Genomic DNA, 26753 nt, shown 5'->3' with positions numbered 1-26753 from the left:
GGGTAAGCCAGTGGTTAGCTGCAGGTTCCCCCGGTAACTCCTAATGGACACTCTCTGTTCCCCGGGATGTACACAATTATTAACTACCTCCGCTTGGACGTGTGCCCCGCGTCTCCAAACGGTCTACCTCCTGCTCACAGTCCGTGGCGCTGCTGCACGATCCGGGGCCGCAGCACGGACAGGGGGGCGGCCCACTCAGTCCTAGACTCATTTGGTCGGGAGGCCGCTGAAGTCTGCGCGGTGCCGTCACACCTCTGTTTGCCCTTCGTGTTTCCTACCTCGCACCTGTGCGGGTCACGCCACGTCAGCGCTAACAGGATAGGAATGTATAGCGGGAGGAGAAAAGGTGGTGTCATGGTGGTGAGGTAAGGTACGGGAAATGGAACTTGGCCGGGGGAGTCAGGACAGGAAATGCCCCTACAGGGGAAAAAGAATGCAGAACAGTACGTATAAAGTGGTGTCTGAAGGTGCTGCTATCCATTGCACTAGCAAGCTTCGTGTTTGGTGCATCGACCTTCATGGAGGTTGCAAACATCTGTACATTCTTCAATGTGTTGCTTAAGTGAATAAGCACTAAGGCGTCGAATGTGTTGACTCCAGACACTTTGAAAGAATGGAGGGTGTTGTATGAGAGCAATTTGCTCTTTGCCGAGGTTCGAGTATCATCGGATTTTTTTGATTGCATTGCCCCTGTTCCAAAATTTCATATTCTACTGTTTGCTGACCTACCTGGTGCTAAATAGTTATAGGTTCTGAATACCATAGCACAGAGTCAGAACATGTCCTCACTCCATGTTGGTAGTCGGAGTGCTCCTGTCTTACTGAGAGGTGGAAGAAACTGCTTTATAACATCACGAAATGCACGTTCACCCGTGGGCACCTTAGTGCTGAATAACAGATGCTTATTGTTACCCAACTCAATGGTACTCATTTTATCGTTCTCCGAATGATGAAAGGCTGAGTGGACCCGCCGGAATTTGAACCTGCGACCATGAGGTCAAACACAGGCCCCCAGAGTGAACGCATTAGTCCACTAAGCCGCCAGACCCGGGGTGCAACAGTTACTTTGTATTCACGGTTGTCTTCGTTAGATGTGGAGGGAGAAGATTCTTCGGGAGTGTGGCGTAATTGCTGAATGTTCGTTTGTTTCCCTCAAAGGTGGATTGTGGTTATTTCCTGCTCTAAACTGTGTTCTGTGTGCTCGGTCCAATATCCTTTAAATGTGGAGTGTGCATATATATAGTATGTATGTATCATGCATTTAGAATATTTTTACTGTGCTTTTGGTAGTCTCCATCAAAAGTACAGGGATGTGTTTTTAGGTCTCGACTATTTTATCACGTAAGTGATGAATAGACGAGAGTATTGAGGGCCAAATAAGCTCTGAAACCAACGGCAGATTTGCCACAGTTCATGTGCTCCGTGCGCGTCCACAAACCAGCTATTTTTGCTGCCAAACTCGTCTCCCATCTTCTCTGTCGCTTCAGGTACTTCCTCCCTCCCCCTTTCCTGCCCGTTTTCTCTCGCTCCTGTCTCTTCTCTCCCTGTCCACTCCTCACAGTTTTTAAGCCCCCCTTTCCTGCACCCTTCCTTTCTTCGCTCATATTCGTTTTTTTCACTTTCTCAATTTTGTTGTTGTTGCTTTAAGCTTGCTTCTCCTCGTTGGGTACAGCTGCTTGGACGTTGTGCTTTATTGGTCACTTCATATTTACAAAAAACACTCACCGTACACGCCCGCTCCCCCTCCTTGGTTGGCTACAGCTGCTTTGGACATTGCACATTATTAAACGCTTTATACTTACAAAAAGGGCATGCCGCAACATCTCACTTTAACTTAAAATATGGTAGCAGCAACTCTTGTGTGGCTGCTTTATATTGACCAAAAATCACTCACCGGGACGTCGCACTTTAACTTTAAATATTGTGTTTTTATTTACAATGTGACACAACGTATTTCAGATTTAACATGCCAGCTGCGCGCCTTACATTTGTGCTGGGCGGCTCAACTGAATCTACTTTTAAAACATTCCTATGTTTTTTTCAACAGCGCACCTTGCCGTGCTACTTTCACTATGGTATCCATGCGTCTATTGTCAGAAGCTCACCGCCCCTTTAAGATGCATGCTGTCCTCAAGGCCTGCTCCTCCAATTGGCCACTGCCTTCCTGACTGAGACCTGGTTGAACGACTCCTCGGCGCCCGACATTGCCATAGCCATCCCGGACAGATACAAGATCACCTGCAGGGATCGCGCCAACTGAATCGGAGGAGGAATAGCCATTGTCCTCAAGTCTACCCTCCAGGTCGCCACCCATGCAGACGACACCCTCAACACCGCCGAACACCTGCACTTCTGGATCCACACAGACCCCAACACCACCCTCAGAGGAACACTCCTCCTACAGACCTCTGGGAGCCCGAGCTCAGTTCAGCGACTCCATCGCCGACCTCGCCAGCACCCACGCACTCTTCTCCGCGGACTACATCCTCCTCGGGGACCTGAACTTCCACCTTGAGAACAACAACAACGCCAACTCCACCACCCTGATCGACAACCTCTCCTCAGACAACTCGTCATCACACCCACCCACGCCGCCGGCCACATGCTGGACCCAGTCTTCTCCACAGGCACCCACGTTGCCTTTGACCACACCACCGAACTCCACTGGACCGACCACCGCTGCATCCATTTCACCTTCAAGAAACCAACCACGCACCCCGCACCCAACAGATACCCCGCCACTGCTGGAGCAAAGTCACCTCAGACCAGCTGATCATCACCTTCGCCCAGAACCCACCCACCGACCCCACCAACCCAGACACTGCAGCCTGCAACCTCAGACAGTGGATTGGCGACTGCGCCAACACCATCGCCCGCTCAAGAAACCCTCCAACAGCCACGCCAGCAAGAGAGCCACCTGGTTCACCGATGAGCTTCAGACCTTCAAACGTGCATGCCGGAAACTGGAGAAGATATGGCTCCACGAACGCACATCGGACAACCACGCAGCCCACAAGGACGCCCCCCTCAGACATCACCACCTCATCAGATTAGCCAAGAGATCCTCCTTCAAAGACCGCCTGGATAACATCGCACACGACAGCAAAGAGCTCTTCTGCATCTTAAAGGAACTCTCCAACCCCAACCCCAGCGCCAACAACATATTGCCCTCACATGAACTGTGCGACTCACTAGCCATCTTCTTCCGCCGCAAGATATCTGACATCCATGACCGCTTCAACACCACAACCTCCCCGGCTACGCCAGACTCCACCTCCCCTGTGAACACCAGCGTCAACCACCTGACCTCCTGTCCAACGTCAACAACGACGAGACCCGCAAGGTCATGAACACCATCCACTCAGGATCTCTGTGAGACCCGTGCCCACACCACGTATTCAACAAAGCAGACACAGCCATCGCACCCCAACTCAGAAGGTCATTAGCATCTCCTTCGAAACAGCAACTTTCCCGGAAAGCTGGAAGCATGCCGAAATAAACGCCCTCCTCAAGTAGCCCAAGGCGGACCCCAAGGACCTCAAGAACTTACGGCCCATCTCCCTGCTCCTGTTCCCTGCGAAGGTCATCGAGAAAATCGTCACCATGCATCTGGCCCGCCACCTGGAAGACAACAACATCCTAGACCCGTCCCAGTCCGGGTTCAGACGAAACCACAGCACCGAGACAGCCCTCCTCGCCGCCACAGACAACATCAGACGCCAACTAGACAACGGCGAAACATCAGCCCTCATCCTCCTGGACCGGTCAGCCGCCTTCGACACGGTCTACCATCGCACTCTAAAGACACGCCTCCTAGAAGCCGGAATCCAAGAGAAGGCCCTTGACTGGACCACGTCCTTCCTCTCCAGCAGAACCCAGAGAGTCCGACTCCCGCTCTTCTGATCCGAAGCCGCCGACATCATCTGCGGCGTCTCCCAAGGCTCATCCCGACGCTGTTCAACGTCTGCATGGCCCCCCCTCGCACTAGTGGTACGCCATCACGACCTCAACATCATCTCCTACGCCGACGACACCCAGCTCATCCTCTCCCTCACCAAGGACCCGCCTTCCGCCAAAACCAACCTCCACGAGGGAATGAAGGCTGTCGCCGACTGGATGAGGAACAGCCGTCTGAAGCTGAACTCGGACAAGACGGTGGTACTCATCCTCTGGCCCAGCCCCTCAGCCTGGGATGACTCCTGGTGGCCGACCACACTGGGAACAGCACCGACACCCACCGTCCATGCACGCAACTTAGGATTCATCCTCGACTCATCCCTCTCCATGTCTAAACAGTTCAGTGCTGTCTCCTCCTCCTGCTACAACACCCTCCGCATGCTCCGCAGGATCAACAAGTGGATCCCGACCGAAACAAGAAGAACGGTGACACAGGCCCTCGTCAGCAGCAGACTGGACTACGGTAAAGCACTCTATGCAGGAATCCCAGCCAAACACCCACAACGACTAAAACGCATCCAAAACGCCACCGCCCGACTGAACTTCAGTGTCCCCCACCGCAGCCACATCACCCCCCCCCACCTGGGAGTCCTACACTGGCTCCCCGTCGACAAGAGGATTACCTTCAAGCTCCTCACCCAGGCACACAAAGCACTCCACAATGTCGGACCAGCCTACCTGAACAGCAGACTCAGCTTCTACACCGCCAGCTCCGCTCCGCCAGCCTCTTCCTTGCCGCTGTCCCCTGCATCCAACGAACAACCTTTGGCGGCAAATCCTTCTCCTACCTCGCCGCCAAAACCTGGAACACCCTCCCTACCCACCTACGGCACACCCAAGACTTACTCTCCTTCAGAAGACTCCTCAAGACCTGGCTCTTCGAGTAGTAGCGGCACCCCCTCCCCTCAGGGCCTTGAGACCTTCACGGGTAAGTAGCGCGCTTTACAAGTACTCTGATTGATACTCAGTACTTTGTACTTTCGTCAATCCCTTTGACCGTTGTTCTGGCTTAAACCACAGATAACAAATTGAAGATATTCTGCTTTTGGATCATTTGTTGTAGGTGGACGAGTGGTAGCCATCGATCTTCTAAGTGGATGTGCATTGGGTTCGGTTGTCGTCACCTTCTCAGAAGACTCGGATTCTTGTTTTGACTCACGGGTTTCGGCAATTAAACTCATTTTTCATTTTTTTTCCCATTGTATAAGACTTGTAGAACTTGTTACAATGATAAAATATTTGATCCTCTACACCCTTGAGTTTCAATCTTATGTGAATTTATCTTTCCATTTTTCTGCTGCTTCTCGAACTCTCTTCTGTTCAGCTGCCGTTGATGTACGCTTTTCTTTCGGATTAGTTTGGCATTTGACACATTTTTCTTTGAAGGAGTCCTCCGATTTTGCATTTAGCAACACTCTGTCAGGAGGTGAAGATCCTGGGCTACCACCTGCTTCGCTCAAGTTTCCGCATTTGAATCAACGGAAAACCTGAAACAAAGACCATATTAAAATTAATTTCCAATATGATGTCTAAACACATCATTATAGAGCTGCCATTTTGGAAAATTGCAGAAGGCTTGCACGGAGGAGTTATTTTCTGTCTCTGTAAGACTTGTTGACCCCCAAAAAGGATAGAGGTCTCATGGTTCTTGAAATATTACATCCTCACTGCAGCACATCTGCCATTTTTAAAAATGTTGTCCAGAAAAATTCGGCCCAGAATCCAGATGAGCAATGTCTACCTAAGCTAAATTAGTTCTCTAATGATACAAACCACTTTTTACATTTTAAGCAATCCCGTTCTGTCGTCACACACAAGTCCTGCTTGTTAGCCAATTATCATTTGGGGTATTTAACATCAATGCCTGTTCACAAGGATTTTGACAGCAAGTTCAAAGTGTTTTCAACTATGGCAGCACCTGGGCGTTTAAATAATATTGAAATCAAACGGTCCTTTTTGTTCTGCTTCTTGAAATAACTTGAATAGGAGGTTCACTTGACTCTCTCATCTGTATATTAATAAAAATATATCCTCTTGAGGGACCTGTTAAGTTGCCCTTTCCATCAGCACATTTTTAATACTTCATATGTCTTCTCCCAGGGCTGCTCTCTGCTGTGGGCATTCTTCATTTGATGAGGTCCCTTTGTCATTGGCTGCAGGCAACCTCACTAGGCAGTGGTCCTATATATATCCTTTAGGAAGCTATCAGATGTTGTAGTAACAAAATCTGTTAAATGAGCCATGTACACTAAATGTAAGGAATGTAGTATTGGAGACTGTTGTGCTATGGCCAGTGCTGGATAGTGGGCTGCTTTTATTTGCACATCCCTGCTGGCAGTTAGAGTTAATGCATCTTGTTCTGAGCTCCTCTCACCTTGCAGTATTAATTGGTGTGTTCATTATTTAGGTCTCACCTAAACAGTTGTGCGCTGTCTCTTCGAGACTGTTTGTTTTCTAACAGACAGCTTGGAGGCCGCCCATTGTTTAACATTGGTTGCCTTCATTGTCCGTCTCATATCCTTGCCTCTTAAAAGTCAGTTGCTGTAGACCTCCTGTCTATGCATATTTGTTTGTCCCCTGGAGGAATAACACATTGCTTGTGTCTTCCCACAGCTAATTTTTTAGGGGCTTTTTTCTTTGTCTTTTTGTACTCTGAGAGTGCGTATTTTTGAGCTGTGCCCCTTCCGTGTTTTCCTTCCGCCTGCCAACCCTCCACGTCGGTTTGCTTGCCCAGCCTCTTCTCCTTCCTGCCGTTAATCATCTGATTGCCCCAACCCTTCCCTCCCAAGCTCAGTTGTCATCAGCTTGTCCTCAGCCTCTCCCTCCCTCTGTTTTCATCAGCTTTTTTTCAGCCCCTCCCTCCCGCGCCAGTTGTCTTTAGCTTACCCTCAACCCCACCCTTTGTTGTCAACTTGCCAACAACCCCTTCCTCCCTCTTTCCGCCCATCATTTACATGTGCTTGCTGCTAACCCATCCCTCTCCCTGCCCTCTCCCTCCGTGATGCCTCCTGCCCCTCCTCCATGTTGCTTCCTGGCCACCTCCCTCAGTGTTGCCTCCCACCCTGCAATAAACAAAAAAAGCAATCTCATAGGCAAGCCCTGTTGGCTTTGCAAATGCTTGTTTTTTCATGCTGAAACAACTGTTCTGACCATGTTAGCCGAGCAGCGCAGTTGGAAACATGGGGGGTTAATACCAGCATATGTTATTACCTACTACTTTCTGTGTTGGGAGCATTGTTATTTTCTATTATTTGGCTGGGGAATAGACCTGGTTTTAAGGAGTTAAATTTGCACGTAATACCTTTATCCGGAGCCATGAGCGCGCACCTTGCATTACTTGTACTTCATGTAGAAATACTCGTGAAGCAAACTATACCCGCAAGAGATTGTTGTACCAAAAGGTATACGTATCTGAGTATGTTCTGCCTGTCAACACTGATGGCAATCAATAGCCGAAGAAAGACTGTAAGCTACTGCTTAATAACCTCAGGAGCTGAGCTGGTAGTAAGAGAAGAGAAAAAGCAATTACGCTATGTAGCTGAAGGAAACGGAATGATCTACTCCACAACACCTTATGCGCTGGTCTAGATCCTCTACAACTTACCAAATGCGGTCTGTGCTAAACTGTGTTCCTATTCCTGTCTCTCTTTATTAGGAAACCTTGTGGAGTGGTGTTTGCCGCGGGACATTGATTTGGAAGGGGTGGAGTTCAAATCCATGGCCAGTGGGTCTCATCGAATTCAGTCTGATTTCATGTGAGTATGAGGATTCCTGCAGCATATTTCTCCTTGCCATTTACATTTTGTGCATTGAATTGAAATGCCAAGTACTAGCATGCATACTGTCCTCTCTGTCTTAGTAGAATACTTCTCTCTCTTCTTCAATCTTGTGTACCGACAGTTATAGCTGTCTGTTGTCCAGCACCATGGAAGTTGGGTAGCTATCTTTAAATATATTTTCTTATGCTTTCTAAAAACCCATTCAAAGATGGCTGCCACGTGTGCACTCTTGGTGGGCAATAAGGTGGGAAAAACATTTGCAATACCAATCAGTTTCATGATTAAGCCATGTTGTCTTTTCCAAAGTTTGTTTAGATTTCTCACTTACGTCACTGCACTGTCAACTGTGTTACCCTGGGGCACATTTACTAATATCCGTCATCCTCTGGAGTTTTAGTTTCTGGTGCAAAGTACAACATAAAGACTGACTAGGACGGCACCAGTCTGAGGAGTGCTTCTTATATCTCATCCATTGGTGGGTGTGTTTGCCAGCCTCTGGAGTTCCTTTGCCATGAGAGAAAGAATAAAGATAAGCAAGAGTGATGACCTACAGCACCCATTGAAGGCTCGGTGCATTGATTGCTGTCCCTTTTATCCATCTAATTGGCACTGGATTTATATTTCCTCTTTGGAACGATGATAGGAAATGGCAAAGGTTTGATTTTGTGTTTAGTATGGTGAGGACCAGGGGTCAGGATTGAATTGCATATAGGAGGCGGGGAACTCTGAAGAGGGATTGACGCGAAGAAAACACAACTTAAAACACAGGATGTATGTTATTTAATATGGAGCCCTACCTCTGCTCCTAAATCGTTTCAAGACCATATTAAGGATGATAATTTGTTCCTGAGAGCCTGTTTTTGAATCAAGATACAACATACATAATGGTAGGTCTATATGTATGAGTACGTTGTGTGTGCTATACAAGAGTGTACTCTTCAAATCTCTTCATTTGGTAGATGGTGCATTTTGGACTACCTGCAAGCTCACACACATCGGTGACAGCACCACAATAGCTTTTCAACTCTACTCAGTAAGTTACAGGAAGATACAGTGCGCAAACAACCTGATAAGTCACGGAAGTAAGCCTGATCCCCAAAACTACTATGCTATAAGCCAGGGAAAATGTTGGATAGCCTTGCCATAAAAGATATTTAACCGTTGACCTGCAGTTGCAAGGGATCAAACAGCAAAAAATAAAGTACCAGTTTTATTTTAAAGATCTTTCGGTTCACACATCTCCAGTTTGGAGAGAAATCTTCATTAGAAACCTATAGTTAACATTTAACATCCGAATCCTACTCTCTGATGAAGAATATTACTCTAAACATGATGAAATACAATCAACCTTACAATCCGTTTTCTCTAAGCAGTCGGTCGGGCTTATAAGATGATAAGGAAAATAAATCTACATTCTTGTAAACGAATCAGGCGGGAGATTAACCGACTCAATGATGATGGGAATCCTAGGTGGCAGAGATTAATAAATTTGAAGTATTCTCGTGATCATTTATTACAGTAGTTGTCTTCTCTACCCTGCCCCACTAACATCCGGTAGTTGCAGGCCAAACTTGAGGGCTAATTTATGGGATTTTGGTGTAGGGCAGTTCAGCAAGGCACCTTGCTGTGCTGCCCTACGCCAAAGTGAAAGGGCAGGAATGCACAGTATGTTATCAATACAGTACTTTCTCCTTGCGCAGGTGCTGTTACAGCAGCCTTGCATTAATTGAGATGGTGCAAGGGTGACTTCGTACGCAGGATGGTTTGTGTGCAGGAAGGAGCACCATCCATGTGTGCTGCAGAATGCATCACAGTTGGAAAGAGTAACAAGCATTTGCAAAGCAATAGTCTCGCATTTTAGAAACTTCGACCTATTGGTATTGTAAATGACAATGCTTTTTATTATAGCAGGTTTTTTAAACACCTACATAAAAGGCATTGTCATTTACAATTCAAATAGCTAAAAATCTCGCAATTGCGAAAACCTATTGCATTGCAAATGCTTGTTTTTAATAGGGCTATTACCCTGTGTTGCACATTTTTGTAGAATATCCATTGTTATACGCCAAAATATGCCTGTGTTCAGTAGTGAATCTCTTACAAGATGCCTAGCCTCACTGAAAATCCCGACATCTATTGCTCTATGATTATGCATAATCAATGATATTTCCAATTTTGTTATGTATGTTTTGGTAAGGCGTATGTTCTATAGTAATTGTTGAACTCTTGATTTATTATGTTATGTATTACTTATGAATGTGTGCTTGATTTCTACGTTTTGTGTTATCGCATGCTTTAGGTAAAATTAAAGGTACCTGCATATTTTTGGGGCGTAACATTCATCTACTTATATACTTGTTAATGCATATTTCACCCCTTTGGAGAATTTACATCACAATACGGCCTGCTTAGAAACAAGTATTTCATATTCTAGCTCTTAGACATTTTGTTTGTTATGTCTTAAGTGATTCAAAATAATTGGAGAATTCAGTGTCGACGGTGGAAGGGTGTGGGTGTTGAAAATGTACCTGGTAGGTGACTTATTCTTCATGAAAATTATATCTTTAGACTGGCGCCTCAGCCCTCTCCTTCTGTCAGCGGCAAAGACCAAACAGTCAAGCAGTGAGTAGTGCCCAAGGCCCCTCTGACATATATGGTGCAGTGAACATTTCTGCTCGTACAGGCTTCCCCTATCGTTCAATTACACACTGGAATCTGACACAACATCTCTGCAAAGGGCAACACGGAAAATCAATGATTACCAAAGCACCATCCCCCGTGGGCTGTGAGCTCGCTGACTAACATAAAACATAGGCCGCCTCATGCGCCAGAGGGCGCAGAAAGAGCAGTCAAACAGTCAGAGGCTCAACACTGCTTATTCAGAGGCTCACCCTTGTTAATAGTTCCTGCCCAGATAGCGGCTGTATGAAGTCTGCGTTGGCGGAGGGGGTCCGGTTTGTTGTTTCACGGTGCCAGTTCATGCATGGAATTCCTCGAGTGATTTGGGGAAAGCCTGCATTCTCGGGTGGTAAGCCTCCGGGGCCTGCTTTGTGCAGGGCTGTATGTGACATCTTGCTCAGTGAGAGTTGGGGCCATCTTAGATGTAGCGTTTTCTTGTATTGCTACCGCTTAAAAAAAAAACTTTTAAGGAAGTTATTTTATATACCTTTCTGTGAGACGAGAATACTTTTGTCATGTTTCGTAATAATTGCTGCTTGAGTGTATATGACTAAATGAGGTCAGAGCACAGAAAGAGCCAGCGACATAACCCAACAGATAGGGCTGCACATTAATTGTACCTAGGGTTGGCACATTCACATAACAGACAAAAGTGAAAGCACAGTAATTGCATGTAACCTGACCCACTAGGAATGCAGCTGCCACCCTGTGTGCTGTTGCTCGCTCCCGAGAGCCAAACGCCATTGGACTGAAAATTGGAAAGGGGGTGGGACATGCACCCGCCTTTTGGCCATTTGCGTGCTTTCATTATTGAAAGACTCACACAAAGGCCAATCCAGTGTGTGGGAGGAGTCAAACCCACACAGAGCAGTTTGGAGTGCTTACAATAAGCCTCCCATAGTGCAGCGCATGTGCTCTATGCTAGGTTCGACCTAAAAAACGTGGAGAAAGAAACATATTTGTCCTTGTTAAGCTTCACCTCGCGAGGCGTACATATTTGGCACTTCCCCAGGTTTACATCACTTTGTAAATCTGGGGCAGCGCCATATTCCATGGGTGTTGCTTGGCAAAACCCACCGCTGCGCCCATGGAATGTCTCCCAGGCGCAGAGTAAGGCGACGCATCAATTTTTCACTCCGTTGCCTTACTCCTGATTAATGAGGCCACTTCAAGCCATTCAAAGTGGCTTTGTATGGCTTCATAAATGAGGTCTTGCATAACAAAACAAAAGAGAACCCACATGTTCAAAGCCAGACCTCCGTCTTATTTCAGCATATTTTTCAAGCTCTACCCTTTTCCGTACCCTATTGATTTCACTTTAGCCTCCAATCGTTTTTCCCTTCTGCCAGCACCAGAATTACTTTTTTCACCTTTTGTTGCACAGAATTGTAAAACCTTCTTTATTGTATGCTGTTCGCTGTACCTCATTTTATCAAGTAGCAAATTTCCGGTATTACCTTTTCATCCTTGAAACTCTTGAAGTGCCCATTTTTTTCCTTGTTTTATTTGTATTCCTGTTTTCCTTCTGGGCTGGTGCTGGGAATGCGCCTAGATAATTTTATTAATTTATTGCTGATAGCATATCCAGGAGAAACTTAAGACTGTCTAAAAACTTCATGAGGGACATTTAACACGGATTCTGTAATTTGGCCAAGAAGCACCTTGCAGCACCTGACATTTGCCTTGCCTCTGTTATGGGCTACGATTGACAGTGCAAAGCAAGGTCTTGGTCTTACCTTCTGCTGAGGTAAGGGGCGGTAGATGTGGTGGCATTAGGTTTTACTTTGGGTGGAGTGGCAGAACGCTTTGCAATGGGTAAAGGAATATTGTTTGTAGTTCATATGGATACCTCCCAATCATACAAGCAGTTTGATTGCTCCGAAATCTGTAATGGATGGATGTTCAAGTCCCCTACACTTGGGGAAATTCACCTGATTGAATGGTTTTGATGCACCCCTTTCTTTCTGTATGAAAGCTTTTCCTGTTGTAAAGAATATTTTTATGTACTTGCACTATGTAGACGGGGGAGTCCTGGTACAATGTCTCACTGATTTAATTTAAACATTTACTTAAGGTTAGTTCTGCTTCAGACATTGTCTGAGACCATTGGCGTTTCGTTGACACACGTAATGCAAAAATCCAACATATCGCGCGATATAGAAAAGCAAACAAGAACTTGTAATTCAGCATTAAATTTACATGAGGTGATGTATACCAAGCTTAGCAAACAATGCGTAGCTTAACGGGAACACTGCACCGTATGTAAACATGTAGTGTGTATTTCTCCATCTGTCATTACTCCCTTTGAATCAACAACCAGGTAGTTTCATTAAATCCAGTGGCTGTTGCAGGCTGAAGGAATCCTGAACCTGAAGTTGCGCACCTAGTTTGTCCGTGCTAGAGCCAGTCAATGTTCACTTTTGTGTGGCAGCTTGATTCTGCTATCTGATGTAGCTTTTTCGCAGTTTGGTTTACAGGCTAGCACATGATAGTTTTGTTGTGGCTATCAACAGGCCTTCATGTTCTCATGTTCTGATCTGTGATTGTGATATTTTCTCCTGCTGACATGCAGCTCATATTAGTTCCACCACAAACACCTTCCCTTCCCAGCCGCTGATGTCTCAGCACTCTCCCCACCATCTGCATGTGTCCCTGTATCTTTCCCTGTCCAGTTCCTGTGTATTGCGCACCCCCCTCCCACCACTATCCGCTGCAGCTCACCTTTCATCTGGTTAAGTAATAAAGCTCCTGGCCTTTCCAGCATCCTAACATAATGACTGGCCTAGTGTGGCTTGGAAGGTAAGACCTGGATACTTAGGTGGGATGGGTGCTTTGGAGTGCTCAGTGGCCTTGAATGGTGCCTGGCGAGGTGAGCAATGAGGATAAGCCAGAGGTGAGACACGGAAAGAGCTAGGCTCCTTACTTTATATTGAATGTGAAGGAGTGAGTCAATGAGCCACATGGACTGCAGGAGGCCAGAATGCCCTCAATAATGGATGCATAATGAAAGCAAACACTGTTCAGCTTACGGCAGCCTTTGAGATGTCCTCTCTTTAGAAAAAACATTTTCCCGTTAGTTCATGCTAGTGGCAGGGTGTTTGTAGTGTAAGTTGCTGCTCTCCAGAGCACTCTCACTCTGTCCCTTCACGAAGACAGTAACCTGCTGAGTTCATGAAAAAAAACCAATGCTTGATATTTCCATCAGTAACCGGTTTACCCTCTGATCTCTCTCATAACCCTCTCCTGGAGAAACCGGGCTTTTCATTTTCGTTTCAACTTAACCCCACCAATTTTCAATCGATTCCATAAGCATGCATCTATTTTGCTTATTTGGTTCATGATGTACAAATCTTTCAATGAGATGGATGCAGTTTAACCCGTTCTATGCTCATGACGGAGCCGCTCCGTCATGAGCCTCGGTTGAGCTGTGCTCATGACGGAGCGGTTCCGTCATGGCCCGCTCGGCGCGAATTTCGCGCCTGCGCTGGACGTTCCATTGAGCGGGGCGGGCCATGACTGAACCGCTCCGTCACGAGCACAGCTCAACCGCGGCTCGTGACGGAGCGGCTCCGTCACGAGCATGCGAGCGCCGCTCGGCCGCCCCGCCCCCTTAGCGCTGCGGCCGAATTCCTGCCGCAGCGAAGGGGTTAAAGCCTATGTGTCATGATTTGTAGGGCCCTTACTATGGAACTGAGTTTTGATTCCACAAGGCCAGAGAATTACAGCCCCTGTGCGGGCTTCCATTAATACTCATGAATGGAAAAAGTGTCTATGGACCATTTCCTGTCCCTTTTCACCATGCAAACTGTGGCACTTGAAGTGCCCTATTTAAAACGTTGAAATGATGTTCTACAGTGGGTGGATGAAGATTGAGGGCATAACCATCCTTGATTCCCATCAGAATTTTTAGGTTAAGCTTGATCGACCTGTTGTATCTCTTCTGTAGGGGTTTGGCAAACCCACCCATTCCCATTGATTACCAACTGTGGCATTCACTAATGCTGGCTTGTCATTGGTGCATTTGTGTAAATGCCCCTCCTTTGCCTCCTTAGTTACGTTCATTGCTATCGGATAAGGTATTGTTTGGCCATCACACCGTACAGCGTGTTAGGCCCCTCCTCGTTATTGGTTTTGATTTCTCGGCTACTTTCATTTCCGTAGTGGCAGTTTCAGGCTGCCCATATTCCACTTCACATTTTTTTCATTATACTGGGTGATTTATAAACCCTCAGAAGTAATGTTTTCTACCTGCGCAGTTGCACAAATATCAAGTGTCAAGTTACATTTACCAACAAGCAAGACGCTGCTGGAACATAAAAACTGCAAAAGCACAAACATGAGCAAGGTCACACTTCTAAGAAAGTGAGCCTTGGGTAAACAGAGGTGGGCGAAGGAGACGCAGGCAGAAACGCTGGCAAAATCTCAACGCAAGAGTGAGAAAAACATTAATTTTGAATCCTATGTTTTAAAATGCACGCTTTCTAATATGAATAATTACATTTGACATAACTACAACTCGCAAAGGACTGTTTAACTTCGTTTTAAAAGTATGTTTTAAAAAATCAGATGTTTGATGGGCAGTGCCCTCCAGCTCCTCTCTCTCTCACCTCCACCACCTGCGCTCTATGAGCTCTCTAGCTACTCTCTCTGTTCCCTTCACCACCTCCTCTCTGTTCCCTTCACCACCTCCTCCTCTCTACCTCCTCTCTGTGCCCTCCACCTCCTCTCTGTGCCCACCACTTTCCTCTCTGTACCTACCACCTCCTCTCTGTGCCCTCCACCTCCTCTGTGCCCTCAACCTCTTCTCTTTGTGCCCTCCAGCTCCTTTGTGCCCTCCAGCTCCTCCCTATGTGCCCTCCACCGCCTGAGCTCTCTAGCTGCTATCTGTGCCCTTTATTTATTTATTTTTTTACACTTGTATGGCGCTCAGCTACCCAAAAAGGGTTTCCCGGCGCCGACGACATATAGTTGAGCAGAGGTATGAGGTGAGCATGATCAGTAGAGTTATTTCTGGAAAAGCCAAGTCTGTATGTTCTTCCTAAACCTGGCATAGTTTTCTTCTTTGCGAATGTGAGGGGGGAGTGTATTCCAGAGAATAGGCCCTAGGACAGAGAAGGATCTTCTCCCATTCTTGCCAGTCTGAACCTGGGGACCACAAAGTTTGCTGCGGCTTGGGAGCGCAAATTCCTTCCCGGTATGTAGGGAGTAGCTAGTGATTGCAGGTATTCCGGTGCCGTTCCGGATTTAATCTTGAACATATAGCTCAGGGCTTTGAACCTGATGCGGTTTTCCACCCTGAGCCAATGCAGGTCATTCAGGTGCTTCGACTCACTGGCCATTTTTGGAATTCTGCACAAGAGTCTTGCAGCTGAATTTTGAACAAGTTGTAACCGTTTAATGACTGCCTGGTTTGAGCCCAGATAAAGAATGTTGCCGTAGTCGAGACGAGATGTATGACTACGGTCTTTTGGGTAGTAAGGGGCAGCATCCATAGGATATTTTTCAGCCACTTCATAATTGTGAAACAAAGGCCTGCCACTTTGTTGACCTGTTGTTTCATGGATAGGGCGTTGTCAATGATAACCCCTAGGTTTCTTACCTGGTTTGCCGGATGTGGGGATGTTTCCTAACTCGGGGGGCCAGTGGGAAGAGTTCCATAGATCTTTGTTTTTCCCCAAAAGGAGAATCTCGGTTTTGTCACAGTTTAACTACTGCTGGTTGGTGGACATCCAGCTGAAGATTTTTTGGAGCCCCTGTTTAAGAAGGGATGGAGCTAGAGGGTTAGTCTGACAGTGAAAAGATGATCTGAGAGTCATCAGCGTAGGTCATGAGGGTGAGTCCTACGCTATCGGCTAAGTCAGCTAAGGGTCTGAGGTAAAGGTTGAAAAACAGTGGGCTCGGGATGGAGCCCTGAGGCACTCCATGTGGGCACTGAACGTATCAGAACAGGCGAGAGAAGATGTGATCTGGAATGTCCTGTGTGTCAGGAAGGACTCGATCCATTTTAGTGCGTCGCCACGAATACCATTCCTCCCAAGTGTGGCCAGGAGTTTGTTGTGTGAGATGGTGTCAAAAGCCGCACTCAAGTCTAATAGAACGAGTGCGACTGTTTGACCCTCATCTAGGAGTTTTCTGACGTTTTCGGTTACTCCCAGCAGGGCGGTTTCGGTGGAAAATCCCGCTCTAAAACCCGACTGTGATGGGTGAAGGAGGGCATTTTCCTCTGTGAAAAGAGTGAGGACAGAATGAATGGGTCTTTCCAAGAGTTTGGAGAAGACTTGGAGAAGAGATATGGGTTGGTAATTTGCTAGTATTTCAGGGTTGGCTGAGGGTTTTTTTAAAAGTGGATTGACCATAGCGTGTTTCCAGAGTGAAGGGACTGTGGAAAGTTGAAGGGAAGAATTTAAAGTGTCAGCTATGATGGTCAGGGATGGGATATCAATCTGTTTCAAGACACTAACGGGTAATGGATCCCGAGGGGAACCAGATTTAATGGTCTTGAGGGAGGACTTAAGTGAATCCACGGTTATGGGAGGCCAGTGTTCTAAGATGTTTTTTTCGGCCAACCTCGAGGGGATGTCCTCTTGTGAGCCGTTCGCGGAGGTGTTTGAATTAATGTCAAGGATGATCCTGTCAATTTTTTCAGTGAAGAAAGAGGCAAGGTCTTGGCATTGTTTTTTGTTTAGAGGGTGGGTCGTTGCGGTCGTTTGTGCACCTGCAAGGTCTTTAACCGTGTTAAAGAGCGTTCTTGCCTTATTGGGGGCTGTGTTTATAGTATTTGCTACATAAAGGGCTCGGGCCTTAATGCAAGCAGAGTGATATACATTTCTGGCTTTATGATATATCAGTTTTTTTTCTTGTGTGTAGTCCTTCAGCCACTGTCTTTCAAGGGCTTTGCACTTTGATTTTTCGATCTTTAAAAGCTCGTTAAACCAGAGGGGGGAGGGGGGGGCGGTGGACATTCCGTTTTGCCTGAGAAGGAGGAAGACATCCATCTGCTGCATTTTCCAGCCATGAATATGTTGCATCGGCAATACTTTCCATATCCAGGGCTGGGGTAGGGGGTTTATTGGCCAGAGTTTGGTTTAGTTTTTCAGCATCAAGTAGCTTCCAATTTCTCATGGAGGTAGCAGGCCAGGCCATATTAGTTTGAGGGAGTGCTGGTAGTGTTGGGCAGAAATGAATGAGATGGTGGTCCAACCAGCAAATGGGACTGGTTTTTAGCCATTTTAATTCGGGAATATTGGAAAAGATGGGATCTAGCAGGTGTCCTGCCTTATGAGTAGGTCCCGAATTGAGTAATTTTACATTGAGTGCTGCTAGGTCATCCAGTAGGTTACTGCATGCCATATTAGTGGGATCGTCGAGGTGCAAATTTAAATCTCCAATTAGAGTGACATTTTTGGAGTCAAGATGAAAAAGAGTGATATGGTTTGCCAAGTTAGCCGCCCAAGTGTTTGCATTTCCGGGGGGCCTATATATTAGGAGGCCAGAGAACGTGAAGTTAGGGTTTAGGGTTATTTTAAATAATGCCGCTTCACATTCAGGGATATTAACTGGCTCCAGACTACAAATGAGTTCTTTACAGAAAATGATAGCGATAACCCCGCCTACTTTAACCTCTCTACCTTTCCTCGCAATGGCATAGTTTAAAGGGAGAGCGGTTGCTATATCCGGGCCCGCGCTTTCGTGCAGCCATGTTTCCGTTAAGAATAGGACACTGGGTTTATTGTCTAGTAAAAAGTTAAAAATGTCTAGTTTGTGCTGCGGTAGAGATCTGCAGTTTACGCTATAGAAGGAGAAATCACAAGATGCATGTTTAGGCCGCTGGGACTGCGTTAGTTTGCAGGATCTTGGGTCGGGGTAGGGTTGAAAGTTGGTACGGGTAAAATTACAGTTAGATCAAATAGTGCTTCCTGACGGCGTTAGTACGGTGCAGTCACTGTGTTTTGCAGGACGTAGGGCTCTTAATTGTTCAGAGCTCATACCTGTGTTTTGTCGGGCTGGTGGAGTATAGTTCCATGCCCCTTGTCCTGGCCCGGACGGGCACAGACGGGCTGGTCTTAGGCTTGTCTTTGGCGCAGCTATGGCGCGGTCGCAGCGCGTATTCGCTGCGCATCATAGAGAGCATCCGGTTAATGTAGAGGACGGGCTAGTCATCAGCTCCGCCTCTACACACTCGCTCGCCCAACCAGTGCCTGCCCCGGCCAGGAAGCCGGAAAAAGGTACCGCCCTGCACCCTCCACACAAACAAGCCTAGCGCTTGTGGTGGACCGGGGCTACAGGGGCGACAAGTGCCTTAAAGGTGAGGATATACAAATATATTTAAAAAGTAAACACACGGTGCAATTAGTAAAATCAATCGACGCAGTGTTTTTTAAAATTATTATCGCGTTCAGAACATGAAATCGTTTCTCAGTGGGGACAGGCATTTAGCATTGAAAAGTAAGCGGTGCAATTATTCATTCAATCACACAGCAAAGGCGTTCTAGCATGTAGCGCATCAGCATACAGTTCGCGCAGCGAATGTCACCACCTCCTCTCTCTGTGCCCTTCACCACCTCCTCTCTCTGTGCCCTTCACCACCTCCTCTCTCTGTGCCCTTCACCACCTCCGATCTGTGCCCTCCAGCTCTTCTCTGTGCCCTCCACCTCCTCCCTGTGCCCTCCACCTCCTCCCTGTGCCCTCCAGCTCCTCTCTGTGCCCTCCAGCTCCTCTCTGTGCCCTCCAGCTCCTCTCTGTGCCCTCCAGCTCCTCCCTGTGCCCTCCAGCTCCTCTTTCTTTTGCCTGCACCACCTGTGCTCTCTGTGCCCCCCAGCTACTCTCTGTGCCATCCACCTCCTCCCTGTGCTCTCTGTGCCCTCCACCTCCTCCCTGTGCCTCCACCTTCTCCCTGTGCCCTCCACCACCTGCGCTCTCCAAAAAAACACATGAAACCTTTATTTAGCTAGTGTAGCAAGAGGTTAATCAACTGCTGTAGAACACTAATTGGCTACGTGGCCTCAATTCGATTTCTGACTGGCGGCCTCTGCTTGTCGCCGGGCGTGTCTGGTAGGAAAGGCCCATCATATCGGTGGCGACGGTGGACTAATGACCATTTAGCTGCTTGACTTTTGTGCTGCAGGCTTCCGCAGGTCAAGGGATCTTTTGTATGCAGTGTACATACATTTTGGGGTAATAGGTAGGCTTTGTGCAGCCTCATACTGGATCAGTTCAAATACCACGTCCAATGTCCTGTTCATTTAAACACAGCCTGTATTTCCAGCATATTATTAGTTTAGGACTAAATCAAGGAAATCCGCTTGTGTGTATTACAGCCTTAACATATGAGCAAGTTTAGAAAATACATATTTAATCTTATGGAAGTGCTAACTAAAGGGCAACAAACCATTGAAAGCTCGAGCCAGGTTTGAGGTCCTTTTTAAAACCTTGAGGCCAAAGTGAGCGAGATTTCATGGTAGGGTATGTGTCCCTCCCAATAGGTAGCGCTGCCGACTCTTGATAATGAATAACTAGGTTATGATCCAAAGCGATACAAAAGGGGATGATGGGCGGAGTGTTTGAGCAAATCAAACATCCCCCCCCAGTCAACTGATCTGGGTTTAATCCATCACCATTCTTTAGCTCACTCCGCCAACCCTCTTCAGACATGGCCATATGCAAATCAGTCTGACCCTGTGGCTCATGGGAACAGTCCAGCCCGAACTGCCAAGCCATGTCTTCCCTGGACCGGAAACAAGCATCCTGGGACCGGTTTCGGGTTCATAACCCTCATCAGCCAGGCTATCTTGAATCCAGTGGCAAAGGGAGCAAGGGACTCACGCCTGAGCATACCCTGACAACTTAAGCAAACAAAGCGATACAAAAGGGGATGATGGACGGAGCGTTTTAGCGAATCAAACACTCCCTCACCCGGCCCCCTCCCCAGTCAACTGATCTGGGTTTAGTCCATCACCATACTTTAGCTCACTCCGCCACCCCAGTTCAGACATGGCCATATGCAAATCAGTCTGGCCCTTTGCCTCATGGGAACAGTCCAGCCCGAACTGCCAAGCCTATTTAAAATGTTGAAATTATGTTCTACAGTGGGTGGATGAAGATTGAGGGCATAATCATCCTTGTTTACCCATCAGCATTTTTAGGTTAAGCCTGATCGACCTGTTGTATCTCTTCTGTAGGGGTTTGGCAAACCCACCCATTCCCATTGATTACCAATTGTTGCATTCACTAATGCTGGCTTGTCATTGGTGCATTTGTGTAAATGCCCCTCCTTTGCCTCCTTAGTTACGTTCCTTGCTATTTCAGTCGGATAAGGTATTGTTTGGCCATCACACCGTACAGCGTGTGATGGCCCCTCCTCGTTATTGGTTTTGATTTCTCGGCTACTTTCATTTCCGTAGTGGCAGTTTCAGGCTGCTCATATTCCACTTTACATTTTTTTCATTATACTGGGTGATTTATAAACCCTCAGAAGTAATGTTTTCTACCTGCGCAGTTGCACAAATATCAAGTGTCAAGTTACATTTACCAATACGCTGCTGGAACATAAAAACTGTAAAAGCACAAACATGAGCAAGGTCACACTTCTAAGAAAGTGAGCCTTGGGTAAACAGAGGTGGGCGAAGGAGACGCAGGCAGAAACGCTGGCAAAATCTCAACGCAAGAGTGAGAAAAACATTAAGTTCGAATCCTATGTTTTAAAATGCACGCTTTCTAATATGAATAATTACATTTGACATAACTACAATTCGCAAAGGACTGTTTACCTTAGTTTTACAAGTATGTTTTAAAAAATCAGATGTTTGATGGGCAGCGCCCTCTGTGCCCTCCAGCTCCTCTGTCCCCTCCACCACCTGCGCTCTCTGAGCTCTCTAGCTACTCTTTCTGTTCCCTTCACCATCTCCTCTCTCTGTGCCCTCCACCTCCTCTCTGTGCCCTCCACCTCCTCTCTGTGTCCTCCACCTCCTCTCTGTGTCCTCCACCTCCTCTCTGTGTCCTCCACCTCCTCTCTGTGTCCTCCACCTTCTCTCTGTGTCCTCCATCTCTTCCACCTCCTCTGTGTCCTCCACCTCCTCTGTGTCCTCCACCTCCTCTGTGTCCTCCACCTCCTCTGTGCCCTCCACCTCCTCTCTGTGCCCACCACTTTCCTCTGTGACCACCACTTTCCTCTGTGCCCTCCACCTCCTCTCTGTGCCCTCCACCTCCTCTCTGTGCCCTCCACCTCCTCTCTGTGCCCTCCACCTCCTCTCTGTGCCCTCCACCTCCTCTCTGTGCCCTCAACCTCTTCTCTTTGTGCCCTCCAGCTCCTCCCTTTGTGCCCTCCACCAACTGAGCTCTCCAGCTGCTCTCTGTGCCCTTCACCACCTCCTCTCTCTGTGCCCTCCACCACCTCCTTGTGCCCTCCAGCTCCTCTCTGTGCCCTCCAGCTCCTCTCTGTGCCCTCCAGCTCCTCTCTGTGCCCTCCAGCTCCTCTCTGTGCCCTCCGGCTTCTCTCTTTGCCCTCCGGCTTCTCTCTTTGCCCTCCGGCTTCTCTCTTTGCCCTCCGGCTTCTCTCTTTGCCCTCCGGCTTCTCTCTTTGCCCTCCAGCTCCTCTCTCTGCCCTCCAGCTCCTCTCTCTGTGCCTGTACCGAAAACAAGCATCCTGGGACCTGTTTCGGATTCATTACCCTCATCAGCCAGGCTATCTTGAATCCACTGGCAAAGTGAGCAAGTGACTAACGTCTGAGCATACCCTGCCAACTTAGAACGAACAAAGCGATACAAAAGGGGATGATGGACTGAGTGTTTGAGCAAATCAAATACTCACCCCCAGTCAACTGATCTGGATTTAATCCATCACCATTCTTTAGCTCACTCCGCCAACCCTCTTCAGACATGGCCATATGCAAATCAGTCTGACCCTGTGACTCATGGGAACAATCCAGCCCGAACTGCTAAGCCATGTCTTCCCTGGACCGGAAACCAGCATCCTAGGACCGGTTTCGGGTTCATACCCTAATCAGCCAGGCTATCTTGAATCCAGTGGCAAAGTTAGCAAGGACTCACGTCTGAGCATACCATGCCAACTTAGGGCGAACAAAGCTATACAAAAGGTTATTATCCAGGCCTTGACTCACCATTGTGTAAATCAGTGCAAAACATTTCGATGTGTCGATAAAATGTGCAACATAGATTGGGTCTGTTGTGAAGTGCTAGTAACAAAGAACTCTAGACACAAGCTGCTTTTTCAGTTCCAGATTTATTTGGTAAATATGAAGCATAACCGCCTGGGTATGTATTCCTTATGGAGCGCTCCAGCACCTTCCAACGCTGCCATCATCAGAACAGAGCACCCAGCTAAAACATAATAATAATGGAATATAGTTCTCGAGAGCCCTCTCAAGCTATTGTTCCAGGAAAATGTGTGCACATAACTGTAAATAACTTATCATCACTATCTTGCAACTCACAGTTTATGTACTGACATCACCCTCCCCCGAAGTTAGAACCCATATTTTGACCACTTAATGACTTGTCATCTGCAAACACTTACATCTTTCCTGACACCAGACAGTTCTGAAGTAGTCCAAAAATGACCACTCGCACCAGCATCATCACCCTCTTAAGCAACCACTTTAGCCACCAAGTCTCTGCTCCCTCTCCGAATGACCAGATCTCCACCAACACCACATACTCTTAATCCACCAGCGTCTATCTTCCACCTTCACTGACCCTTTCAATACTTTTACCACTTGTGGATGAATAGAATTGAAAGAAACTTTTTAAAAATTTTACATTTCATTTGCTTTATTCGACAATTTTAGTCATAAAAGTGCAATAAATGCAAAACTAATCATAAATTAAAAGCTATATAAAAACGTAATAAAAACAATTTGAAAAGAGTAAAATGGCATAACATTACAAAAGCCAGTTAAGAAATTTTTTAGGACAATTGACAACCCGCATTTACATTGCAATAAGTCTCGCATTACTGAAAGTTTGAGCTATTGGCATTGCAAATAATAATGTAATGCCAATAGCTCAAACTTTCAGTTGCAAATACTTGTTGATAATATGGACCACTAGGTGTTTTTGGAGAGGGTGACAACATGATCAAATATATCTCAGACCAATATTATCTAAATTAGTTAAGATATATGCCCTAATGGATATACAATTGACTAATGATAGTGAAATCTCAAAAGAACTACCAATATAGCACTTACAAATTCACGGCTTTGAGTGAATAGCACCAAACTGGAGATTCTTTTATTTGAATTTTTATTTTTTAGTATTTTATATAGCGCAAATTTGACCCGAAGATATCCGGTATCATAGTGCTTTACTTGAGCACCAGTTCTGTTATAGATGGACACATTAATTTTTGGTAGGCATGGGGAGATTGTGATTTGCCCAGATCACAGGATGTGTAGCGTTGTTGCCGAGGCTCAAACCCGGCTCCCCAGCTTCGAGGTGGACTGCTCTAGCCTTAAGGCTACATCCTCTTATTCTCCATCTTTCAGACAATCTACAAAGCCTCCTCCCACTTTCTCTTGCGGCAGACTTCTCAACTAGAATCTAAGGCTAAGAATCTAGTGGTGATTGTAAATTCTACGATTACTATAGGCACACACATAAGAAGCATTTCTAAGAACTATTTCCGCTCCTAGGGTTTCATCCCAGTTAGGCGTAGCTCTATGGGAAAGGTAATTGCCCCTCTCTTTTTTTAGGACTGCCATTTCTTCTCAAACTGCTTATTGTAACCTGTTTATAGGCATGTCTTCCTGTTTTTTAAAATTACCCCATTAATGAGGTCTGTAAAACTTGCAATATGTTCTTCCTTTGTCTATCGCACGTTGTGCCCTCAGAGGTTTGTGTGAAAATGCTCAATGTATTCCACACAGATGTTCAGTTCCAAAGGGGATTGCTATTTTTAAGTCTTTCAGATCCACATCACAGTTTTTTTTAATTTTTTAGAAAAGTCTAGGAAATGGCAAAATTCCACTTTGCTTCATTAGGGCTTCTGATTCAGGTCTATATTTATGACATTTTGTTCCTGTATTAGCACTTATGGGTATAATGAACCACATGTTTAGTTATGTTTTATTTAGTTTCTTGTAATACAATACTAAGGGGTTTTTAAGGCATATGTACAACATAACCTTTAACAAATACAAACATATAACAAGGATTGGCAAAACCAATAGGTCTCGCATATATGAGAGCTATTGGCTTTGCCAATGTCTTTTAGCGATGCTGAACAGCAGCCATGCTACTGTATAACCTGGCTAAAAGTGAGTGGAGTGACACTGAGTGGGTTGGCGCAGAGTAGAGTGGTGTACGGTGGAGTGGCATTGTGTGGAGTGACTTAGAGTGGAGTGATGTAGAGTGGTATAGATTAGAGTAGTATAGAGTGCGTTGATGCGAAGCGGAGTGGCTTAGAGCGAAATGTGGTAGAGCAGGGTAGTATGGAGTGGCTTTAAGTGGCATGGCGTAGAGTAGACTGGCATTAAGCGGGGTGGAGTAGACCGACATTGTGTGGCGCAGAGTGTGTTGTTGTGGTGTAGGTTGGCATCGGGTGGAGTAGAGTGGGTTCGAGTGGAGTGGTGTAGAGTGGCTTAGAGTAGTACATTTGTGGGTATAAGTAACCCAAAACTGATGGCATGTAAGGTGAAAGCAGCATAAAGAACAGGCATTTGCAATGCAATAGGTCTCGGGTTAATTAAGTTTGAACTATTGGCATTGCTAAATATTGCAACACCAACTGCAACAAAAGCTATTGGTGTTGCATTATTTAGCAATGCCAATAGCTCAAACTTTAATAATGCAACACTTATTGCATTGCAAATGCTTGGAATACTACCCCTATGTATACTACAAGGTTGATTGCAATTTGCTGGACTTCAAGTAACCCATTCCTTGTCCGGAACAGCCTGTGACGCTGATGTCCCAGCAGACGCAAAGCTGCTGTACAGCACATTTTAACTCTCTAACCACGAGCTTGTATCTCATTCCCTGTACCCTGGTGCATTTGCAATAGTGACCCATCATTTTCTTTTTAGGAAAATATGTATGCATTTTTGGTCCCCCAGAGAACCCCTCAGCGACCTCGGGCCAGTGAACTTGTCAATTGGGCTCTGTTTGGACGAACCTCCACCTCCCTTGTCTCTTGTCATGACTAGCACCGGTTCTGTTGGCACTGACCAGGACTGTATCAGATGGTCTGGATATGGATGAAGAGAGGGAGGGGGGCAAAGGAGGCCCCCGCGCTGGACTCCTGTGACCCGACTTAGCCGCCGTATGGGAGTGGGCAATAGCAGGTGGGGGTATGGGAGAGAAGATGGGCACCCAATTACCTCCACGTGGGAACCCCAGTCAGACACAGGCCACGGTCACTGCTCTGCCACCAACGGACCACCAAGGAGCATCAGGAGTCAGGATATTTGCCACGAAACGCTATGGCCCAGAGCCACGGCCAGGAGTCCTGGAGGAGGTCCACAATGTGAGCTCCCCTTGAGCGGGGGGGGGGGGAGGCTAAATCCCAAGGTCTGTTCCACCCTGGGTCGCAGGCCACTGTGAAGGTGGCAGCCAATGGCCCCCTAGATAGCGCACACACCGCTCCGCACCCCCTGTAGGCACAGCCCCGCAGCCCGACAAGACCGACAACTAATGTTATTAACAGCCCGCAGATAGGTGGGGAGAAAGACTGGCTGCGGCGCCGATCAGGATGAGTGGGCAACAACCTAGTGCCGGGCTCTAACCTCCTCCGATGGTGCTTGCATGACCTGGTCCGGCCACTGAAGCGAGGACTCCCCCAGGCTCTCCGCTAGCCACACACTGCCCAGCACCCTATCGTTACTGAGGGTGAGGCAGCCAGTAGGCACCACAGATATTCCAGCGCCACCCGTCTCCAGCGGGATCCTCCCACGCAACCGACCGGCGCACACCCCCTGAGGATCTGGGGGGGAGCGGAATAATGGCACGGTGATCACCTCCTGCCCAGCAAAGACGCCTGTGGACTGCGTCACCGCTCGCATGCAGACCTCAGTAGCACCTCCACTGCACACCTCTTCGCGGACGGATGTTACCGCCAATATTCCCCCGATGTATGTGCAGGAAGGGGTGAGAAAGAGGGGAAGGAAAGGCACACGAGCTTCCAGACAGTGGATCAAGCGCCTGTAGGAAGCGGGCCCCCACTCCCGTATTGCTTAAAAGTAGCAACCATTAACAGACCAAACACAGAGAGAAATCGTTTTCCTCAGAGTCCAGCTCATAACCACTGGTGCTGGCTGACTGCCTTGCGCTGTGCTGGCATTGTAGAGTCACTTTGCGAGAGCTGGGATGGAGGCTTGCTGCTTT

General features: G+C 47.1%; 1 protein-coding gene across 1 annotated transcript in view; it reads left to right on the top strand.

Annotated features, from left to right (window-relative positions):
- Positions 1-26753, top strand: part of DENND11 (DENN domain containing 11) — a 245055-nt gene that overhangs the window by 18734 nt on the left and 199568 nt on the right. Inside the window, exon 2 of the mRNA XM_086952971.1 lies at positions 7613-7712. Coding sequence (XP_086809097.1) covers positions 7613-7712 — 100 coding nt within the window. The remainder of the gene's footprint in view (positions 1-7612; positions 7713-26753) is intronic.

The sequence above is a fragment of the Lissotriton vulgaris genome, chromosome 1_2, assembly GCF_964263255.1.
Source record: "Lissotriton vulgaris chromosome 1_2, aLisVul1.2, whole genome shotgun sequence".
In the NCBI taxonomy this organism is placed as follows: Eukaryota; Metazoa; Chordata; class Amphibia; order Caudata; family Salamandridae; genus Lissotriton; species Lissotriton vulgaris.
The sequence above is the reverse complement of the archived record's forward strand: the minus strand, read 5'-3'. Positions and strand labels throughout refer to the sequence as shown.